A 9,576-nucleotide genomic window follows, 5' to 3' on the forward strand; every position below is an offset into this window, starting at 1 on the left:
TAAGGATAATTTTTAAGAACGAGGACACCTGTGAAATTAAAAGCTTATCTCTTCATTGTAAGGAGTTACAATATAAGTCAGTTCACACACAAAATAAGGAGACAACCACTTACCTAAGCAGAATTACCTTAATTAGGGGTTTGGTTTTTAACTAATAGATTACCACCTCGTACATGTAAATCATTGTTTATAGATAGTTTGCTCAACATTGGGGAGATAGGATAAAAAGCAAGCCAATGAAAATAAAACATAAAATGAAACAAAAATATGAACAGACTAACTCTGAAAGTAAGATGCAAACAGAATCTATAAAGATCATGTTTAATTTTTTTTCTTCCTTTCTTTCTTTTTCTTTCTTTTTCTTTTCTTTCTGATGCATGAAATAATGATGTAAGTTGGAAACTGGTGGTATCTTAGATTTGACAAAATACAGCAAATATCAGCTTTATGGGTCACACAAAACAGCTTCATCTCCCTACTTCTAGCTCCGATACACTTTTTTCTAAAAATGCTATTACTAGGGGCGTGTGGGTGGCTCAGTCATTTGAGCACCCGACTCTTGATTTCATCTCAGGTCATGATCCCAGGGTCTTGGGATCGAGACCTGCGTCAGGATCTCAGGCTCTGCGCTGACAGCATGGAGCCTGCTTGGAATTCTCTCTCTCCCTCTCTCTTTGCCCCTCCCCAGTTTGCACACACGTGTGCACACACTTTCTCTCTCTCTCTCTCAAAATAAATAAATAAACATTAAAAAAATGCTATTACTCTATTGGAGTTTTTAAAAAATAAACTAAATTAAAATTCAATTTAGATTTAAGGAGTTTGAGACCTTTAGGATTTACTCGAAGATGATCAGAAATAGACCAGGGAGCTGCAAACTAGAGACTGGGATATATGGGTACATGTAAGAATCCACACAGATGTGCATGCTAGAATTCACTGGAGTCACTGGGTTCTCCCCAGTTTTTGGTGGAGTCAGTCCGTAAAATACTTCCAAGGCTGCAAAATTCTTGAGTGACTCTATTCAGAAAAGTAGGACGCACAGTTATGACAGTGTTTCTCACTTAGAGCTGTCGATGTAAGAGAAGTCACTGGTCTTCCCCAACCCCATCTCCTCCCTTCTCACCCAGCTCTCCCAGAAAAAGAGAAAATGGACGCAGTTTCCACCTTGGGCGCCACATCAGTTCCCGCTCTGCTCGCTTTACCTCCTCACCCCAGACGACAACAGTGGACCAGTTACAAGCATTTTTAACAGAGTCCTGGATCAACAGATGTGGACCAGGAGAGTCTGCCAATACAAAACCAAATGTAAAGGCAACAGCAGCAAGTCCTATACGCTGAGGGAAAGGTTTCCAGGGCGGGGAATTCACACTAGCAAACTGACCCATGGACCATCACAGGCTATCTTTGCTGTCCTTCAATGTATGAATTTAACCTCCTCTTAGAAAAGAAAAGGAAAGGAAAGAAAGGATAGGAAAGGGACGAGTCTGTGCATGAAAGTCTCTGGTCACTAGAACAAGCCACTAACAGCTTCAAAAGAATTCTGCTCGTCTCTTAAAAACCATTCTCTTTAGCTCTTTTACAAATGATGAAAATGAAAAAGAACAAAGTCAACAGCACTTAGCCAGTATTAATTTTCAGCAATAGCAGGGTCAGTGCAGGCCCTTGACTCAGATCCTCATATGGACTCACCTTTTGTACAGCTGCCCGGAAGGCCTGTTTAATGCTCTTACACGAATCAGGTATTAATTTTGTGTCTTGACTCTCCAGAGTTGCGTCTTGCAAATCTGCGTTTTCGTGGAGTTTGAAAATTCTATTAATGCAGTGAGTGTCATCTTCCGATATTCTATTAGGATCCATCTGAGGGGAGAAGAAAAAAGACAGGATACAGAGAAATTATCTTCGATCATTCTGCCATTTAATAAAGTGTGGCTGACTTCAGGACACAAAATTCACTCTTGCAAGAGTCTTTGTGTCCCCAACAATTAATAATTAATACAATAACCCTCGGTGTTGGTGAAACATTGACTTCTAATTCATTTTTATGAGTAGCTATGATTCACAACACCAGTACACACGTGTGATTCATGGGGAAATTATTAAAATTGTCTGGCCATGAAAGTCCTCATAGAAGGAAGGAGCATCAAGGAAAATCACACGTGGTCAGTGCAGGTAGAGAAGTTTTGGTCTGTAAGTCATACACAGCATTGCTAGATGGGATGATGAAAGCCACTAGGATATTCAAAGCACGAAGCTTACGAAACCGGGCAAAATTAACACCATCTTCAGCCACCATGTTTGGCCTTTTTCTGTAATCAATGTATATTTTTTAATCAGCCAAGGAAGGAGGGAGAAATCCATTGCCCAAAACCTAAAGCCAGAAGCAAATTTCCCTTTTTGTTGAAACTCTCATCGATATTTCTTCACCTGGAGCAGTGCGTTTGTCAGGGGGTGTGTCCCATGGGATAAGGAGGGCTGCTTGGGGCGAACGGGCTGTATGGACAGATGCTGGGGAGGGGACATGCTAAAATTTCTATAATGTGAGGGACTGTCCCTCCCAAAATATCCATCCCCCTTGAATTGTTAGCTGGTTTTCTGTCTAAACAGTTCTTCAAGTATTACTCTCCTCTTGAAATTGTCTCCTCCTGGGGCTCTGACGAGCCTTTGTACCGGTTTCAGCTGCCAGGTAAAGGGTAGAGAGAATTAGCCATCAGTTGTTTAAATAACACTTGCTTAATTTATTGTCCTCTTCTTTCAAAAATTCAAGGTACCTCATGAGCATTTGCTTATTAATAGGTATAGACTGGATGAAAAAAGGAAGAATTATAGATGTTTATAATATGAGCTCCATCAATTAATACCAGGTCTCTCATTGCCTGATTTACCTTTTTTAAAGTAATCAAAAAGATGTGCAGGTTTACTAACCAACCATCAGACATAAACTAGAAAGTACTCTCTCCATATCTGAGATTCTCAAATGAAATAATAAGCCTTCAACAAATGTGCAGCCACCAATACAAATTTTATTATTTCAGTCTTGCATATATAATAAGGATTATCTATAATCCTGGGAGAGGTGTCATTCACGAAGCAAAACTATTTGCAATCCATATTTATTTTTCGTATTTTCTTTAGAGGTGCCGGGGTGGCTCAGCCGGTTAGGCGTCCGACTTCGGCTCAGGTCACAATCTCGCAGTTTGTGAGTTTGAGCCCTGCGTGGGGCTCTGTGCTGACAGCTCGGAGCCTGGAGCCTGCTTCGGATTCTGTGTCTCTCCCTCTCTCTCTGCCCGTCCCCTGCTCACACTTTGTCTGTCTCCAAAGTAAGCATTAAAAACAACTAAAATAATAAGTACAGATCAGAATATGTGAGTTTTTATATAAGGAAAGCTTTTCAATCGCACTTTTTTTAAAAAGCTCACTCATGCCGATCAGTTTCCCACAAAATCAGAGACGCCTGGGCAGCTGATGTGAAGGGTCACTCGGTTGAGACCTCAAGAAAGAAGAATGATGCCAAGACCTAGTTGGCTCGCCACCAGAAAGTCGCTGAGCTACAGGAACAGGGCGGTGTTAGCGGGGAAACGCCTGGGGAGCCTAAAACTGGTTGAGCTCCAAACCTGCTGACCAACTAAGTGCCATCACACAGAAGCCGCAGTGACAGATGCTGCCTCCACTTCAAGTCCAGTCCAAACACCTGTAGCTTCACGGGCTCCCCTGGAGCTCGTTAGAAATGCAGAATCTCAGGTCCCTGGCACGCTGCCTGGGGATCTGCGTCCTAACTAGACCCCAGGCCCTCTCGACGTACGTGAACGTTTGACCAGAAATGCTTTCAAATACCAAACATGCAAATACAGATGTTCTGCTATTAAAATGTCCCAAAATTTCTCGGACACGAATTTTTTTTTTTTTTTTTTTTACAAGTCATGCCGGCTGGTACAAAAATATTGTGACAGTAATAATGGTTAATGATTCGGTGCAAAGAAATGTAACACAAAGATTTTGTTCCCTCTCTCTGAGCAAGTCTCCACACCCAGGTGCCACCCTCAGCCAATGGAACCCACATCCCTCAGGGTAAGAGCCAACTGGCTCTCTCTGCAAGGGCTTCGAATGTTCAGCTGAGAACCACGGTTCAGAAGGTAACACAAGAGCTAAAACATAGATTAAAGCGATCAATTGTTTTCCCAAAAGAAGTGACGAAAGCATGGCATCGTTCATTTTGATAGAGTCATTTATTTTGTTTACTTCAGTTTAGAGCGTATGTTAGGAATGTCTTGTTCCAGGGTCTTGTAGCCCTCCCTTCCCAGAAATGGAGACCAGGAGAAAAGAGAGGAGTTGAGGCGTGGGGGTGGGCTGACCACACACACCAGTGAGGGTCTCTGGTCTGGAGTCTCTGTGCTGGAAAGACTGCTAGCAAGGGGCGGGATTGGTGCCCAGAGCTGGACACCCCAGGGCTCATCCAGTGGCTCCAGCAACCACTCTCTTACCCCACACCCTCTCTCCAGACACCATGGTCTGGATAGAGAATTTGCACGACTACATAAAAAGTGCTACTTTTTAGCCTAGTTTAGCTACTCCTTAGCTGACTTACATATTTGCAAATTTCTAGCATCCTGAATCATTTGAAAAGCTTCTTCAGCAAACGAAACATGCCAGGCACTCGGCTAGATGCTGCTGATAATGTAGTGAGCACAACAGGCAGTCTTTACCTTCTTGAACTTAACTACACTCAACAAAGGAACACAGAAGCTCATCCAAAAAAAAAAAAAAAAAAAAATCACAGTGAACTGGGTTACAAATGAATTCAGTATACCTAGAAATGTCTGAACACATTATATAAATCTTGAATATCTGATTTAAGAGACTTATAAATGCATTTACCAGATAATGTAGTTCATATGAAGTGAGACTCTTTAAAAAAAAAAACTTCCTAGAAATGTAATCATTTGTAGGGTTAAATGAGGCAGGATGCTTGACATTTGTGCTACTTTGTTATCTGTTTTTTCAAACAGGCGCCTGCACACCTCGACATCAGAGTTGCGGTAGGGATTGCTCCCTTGTTTGGGTAACAAACAGCCAGGGAGGTTGGTGTGCACACTGGGGTTTGGGGGAAGGAGTTAAAAGGGCAACAGAGATTGCGTTTTCTGAAAAGCTTATCTTGTAGCTAACCTCCAAACTTTGAATATGGTTATGTGGATTAAAAGAAGAGAAACAAAACGCACATAAATTTTACAAGCAACTTTTTGCAAGGTTTTCTTCTTCTCCTTTTTCTCCTTCTCCTTCTTCTTCTTCTCCTTCTTCTCCTTCTTCTTCTTCTTCGCAAACCAAAGTATGAATACTATGTGGTAAATATATAGCACAAACCACATGCTATTTTTTTCTTTGGCAACGTTGGTAGAGGAAAAGCCAATCTAGTCTAGATCTAGTGTTTTTTTTTTCCTTTTCAATCTGGGCACAGGCAATCTGCAAACATCCAGGAGGCTGATTCATTTTTAACTATTCAATCATGAGTTGAGAATGGAAAAAACTTTTTAAACTCACTGTAACTTTTACACTCTTCTGGGCATTCTTCTCAAATGCATTTAAGGGCACCTGGGTGTCTCAGTCTGTTGAGCGTCCTACTCTTGATTTCAGTTCAGGTCATGATCTCGTGGTTGTAAGACTGAGCCCCTCATCAGGCTCAGTGCCGGCATGGAACCTGCTTAAGATTCTCTCTCTCTCTCCCTCTGCTCCTCCCTGCAACCGCCCCCCCCCCCCCCCACACACACACGTGCGCAAACTCTCACTTTCTCTCTCAAAATAAAATAAATACATAAAAAATAAAAATAAAAATAAATGCATTTAAAACTAAATTCTACTTTTTTCTTCTTGAGGAATTGCATAGCTACCCTGTCCCCACTTTAAACAAAAACAATAAAACTGGCTCCTTCTCATTTTTTACTATAAACTGCAAACATGTTACTTGATACAAATGATTTCATTCTAATTCAGAGGTATTCAGAAACCCCAAGTCGTTGACACCCCCAACTTTAGTGGAAATAAAAAAAAATCTCTTATTTGGTACCAAGTTCTAACCTAAAGGAGCTGATACGAGTAAACATGTTAAATCAGTGACGGGTCAAAAGGAGTCTATTCTCTTAGCTAGAACTTTGAAAGAAGGCCTCAGGCACACATAAAAGTAGGACGAATTGTAGAATGGACTCCACAAACCCATCACCCAGCTTCAACAATTATCAACCCATGGCCAATCTTTTCTCATCTGTAGGAAACCACTTCTCTACCCCTAAAGCTCCCCACTTATTATTTTGAAGCACATTCCAGACATCTTAGCACTTCACTTGTAACTATTTCAGAATGCATCTCTAAATAATCAGAACTCCTTTAGGTATCAGAGGTAGATACTATAACTCAGTAACTTCTTTCCTAAAGAAGATGCCCCTTTAAAAATGCAGTACAGGGGTGACTGGGTGGCTCAGTCAGTTGAGAGTTAGACTTTGGTTCAGGTCATGATCTCACAGTTCCTGAGTTCAAGCCCTGCATCAGGCTCACTGCTGTCAGCACAGAGACTGCTTCAGATCCTCTGTCCCCTCTCTCCTTGATCCTCCCCCACTCGTGTTCTCTCTCTCTCTCAAAAATAAATAAACATTTTTTAAAATGCAGTACAAAATGGGGTCCAGAGTAATGGTTAATATATTTTGCATAAGTCTTTAAAAAACCCCAATCTTTATGGCATTTAGGAAAACTGTACTTATGAAATCTGATGACATTAAATCTCCAAAATGAAAATTTTCTAGCTGGGCTTACTAATTTGCATGGTTTTGTTGTTTTTGTTTTGTTTTGGGAAAAATGGGGTTGAGAATTTCACTATCACCCATGTAATATCAAGACTGCTAAGTTATAATGAGCGATCATCAGACAGACCCTTTGGCCTGTCCAGACCATTGCCATTCTTACAGAAGCAGGTCACTCTTTTGTACATGGCCACACCCATCCATGGCTCCCGCCAATCTGAGCTGTTGCTGGTCCCTGAGCTCATTCATTGCCTACTGGTCTCTCAATGCTTAACAGTCACTTCACCATTACTGCTACGAAAATGCCATGTCCCTAAGGTGATAGAGAAGATAAAACGGAGTAGACAACTTGTGCAGTCCCATCCTTTTTCTGAATCGTGCTGTCGTGTTTGACTAAGAATTTTAAGTCTTTCGTCAATAGGTCTCTCTAATGCCTGGCACCACGTGATGCACACAGTAGGTGGAGATTGTATGCTGAATTAAGGATTCTTAACACACACTCCACAGCATTTAATAGTCTCATCTGCAGTGTAGGTACTCAATATATACAGGTTTTACATGTGGGGGTGGCGGAAGAAAACTGGATGGGGAAATGGGTCATTCTCCACTGTAGCATACTCTGATGAAAGAAAAAGCATTTTCCATCACTTCCCTATAGGTGGGTGTAATCTTTATAGCAAAAGTTGTGGGCTTTTTTTTTTTTTAAGAAACAAATATCTTAATAGGTAAAGATTACTTGTATTAATATACAAATACAAGTGTCCTCAAGTATGGCTCATCGTATCTCCACCTTTGTTTTAGTAGGTAAATCAAACTAGCTCTATAAAACACAAAACAGTGGATAATGAATATTAAACAAAAATCCCAGGATTACAAATAATGGAGTTCAAGACTCTGGCACATGTCAAAACCCATACACTCCAAGCAATGCCGTGTTTTGATGCGTCCCATTTGGTTTGGTAATCACCTTTGAATCTGAAAACCAATGAAGTCCAAACCCAACTCTCTTTTCCCATAAAAAAAAAAAAAAAATGCACAGTCAGCCCTCCACTTCCTCTGAGAAAGAGTTCACAGCACCAGACAAGAACATTTGAATGAATCCAACCAACTGCACTGCAATTTCCAAGAAAACACAAGAGCATAAACCACCAGAAAGCATAATATTACAGATTTACCCCTTCCTTTCTACTATCTTTCACTGCAGTTCCCAGCCATCTTTCTCATCTTTTAGAAGTTTAGTTGTCTGCTGGATTGTAGCGAGGCTGTATCAGGGGTGAGAACCTCACCACCATCACGCACCCATGGCTTCCTTCTGCCGCCCACCTTAACGGGAAGGCACGTGATGCTCCCCTCTTCGTGCCCCCAGGCGCTAGCGGAGCCCGGGTCCTGCCACCAGGCTTCTCCGCCCATCTGGCGCCTTGGGCATCCCCCCCGGGGTGCTCCAGCGGCTGCCTGCGGTGCAAGCACCGCGACCTTCCGCTCTGCGCTCCCTTCCAGCCGAGCGGCCCGGAGCACACCTGCAAAGCAGCCAGCGCCGGGAACCAACCCCTCCAGGTGGTGGGCGGGAAGGGATAGGGTTGCGCTCATACCCCCCCCCCCGCCCCCGCCCCAAGTGGACGTAAGTCAATCCTTAGCTCCTAGTGAGAAATGCAAGGATTTGGGGTTGGGGTGGGTGGGGAGTGTGCAATCATCCATTAGAGGTTAGCAGCCAATGCTGCGTCGCGGGGGAAATTCAAACGCACCAGGTCGGGACGAGCGAGCCCACGCTCCGCTCCCTGCGGGGCCCAGGCGGGCGCGGAGACCCGAGGCCCGCGCGCCCGGCCCCGCGCCAGGCTGGCCCCGAGCGGGGCGCACCCTCTTTAGAGTCCCTTTCCCCGCCGGAACTTGCAAGGTCTGGGGAGCCGAGCCGACGGCCAGCCTCAGTTTCCCACCTGCGCGGAACGGACGAGGTGGGCGGGCCCCCGGGGAGGCGGGCACTCACCTGCGCTCTGAAGTAGAGGAACAGGGCGACGCTGCAGACCACCTGGCCCAGCCCCAGTCCCAGGAAGGCCACGAACATGGAGCGAGAGGCGGCGGCGGGCGGGTGCGGCGCGGGCGGCGCGGGCGGCGGCGGGGCGTGCAGGGGGCCCTCGTGCGGGGCGCCGGGGCCGCCGCCGCCCATCTCCTCCGAGCCGCGCAGGTACTTGGTGTAGTCTCGGCTGGCGCGGCGCATGGCGCTCGGCCCGCTGGCTGCGGCGCTCGCCTCCCTCGCTGGCTCCCTCCCTGGCTCCTCGGCCCGCGACCGAGCCTAAAGACGGCGCGGAGCCGGCGCGGGGCCAGGCGGGCCTCGACGTGCGGCGCTCAGAGCCGGGCGCTGCTCGGGGGGCGCGCGGGCGAGCGGGCTGGGCGCCCGGCTACCCCAACTCTTATAAACCGCTGGCGAGGGCTGGCCCCGGGAGCCAATCAGCCCCGGGCGAGGCTGCCTCTTCCACTCCCACCTCTGGCTCCCCTTCCTTCCTTTCTCCCTCCCTCGCTTTCTTACTCGCACTGAATGGCCTCCTCCCCATCATACACTGAGAGCATAAGGCTGTGGGTTGCTCCGGCGGTGCCGGACGCCCCTCGCCCATCCTCAGCTGCCCCTCAGGGCAGGGCCAGATGCAGATAGTGCCTCAGTTAAGGATAGAGGATAAGGTGACATCACACACATTGCTCTGGCAGTTAGCATCCCTGAGCTTCAGTTTCTGCTAGAGGATGTAGAAAGTTGGACTTGGTGATCTCTGAAGTCCCTTCCCCCTCCGCTCACCCCAAAAGA

General features: G+C 45.5%; 1 protein-coding gene across 1 annotated transcript in view; it reads right to left on the reverse strand.

The window, feature by feature from the left end:
• TNFSF11 (TNF superfamily member 11) overlaps positions 1-9,188 on the reverse strand; it is a 31,918-nt gene extending 22,730 nt beyond the window's left edge. Inside the window, exons 1-2 of the mRNA XM_027064909.2 lie at positions 8,767-9,188; positions 1,693-1,860 (exon numbers count right to left, since the gene is read on the reverse strand). Of these exons, the coding sequence (XP_026920710.1) occupies positions 1,693-1,860; positions 8,767-8,997 (399 nt within the window). The 5' untranslated portion in view covers positions 8,998-9,188. The remainder of the gene's footprint in view (positions 1-1,692; positions 1,861-8,766) is intronic.
• Between the last annotated feature and the right edge of the window lie 388 nt (positions 9,189-9,576).

This window comes from Acinonyx jubatus, chromosome A1 (assembly GCF_027475565.1).
Source record: "Acinonyx jubatus isolate Ajub_Pintada_27869175 chromosome A1, VMU_Ajub_asm_v1.0, whole genome shotgun sequence".
Lineage (NCBI taxonomy): Eukaryota > Metazoa > Chordata > Mammalia > Carnivora > Felidae > Acinonyx > Acinonyx jubatus.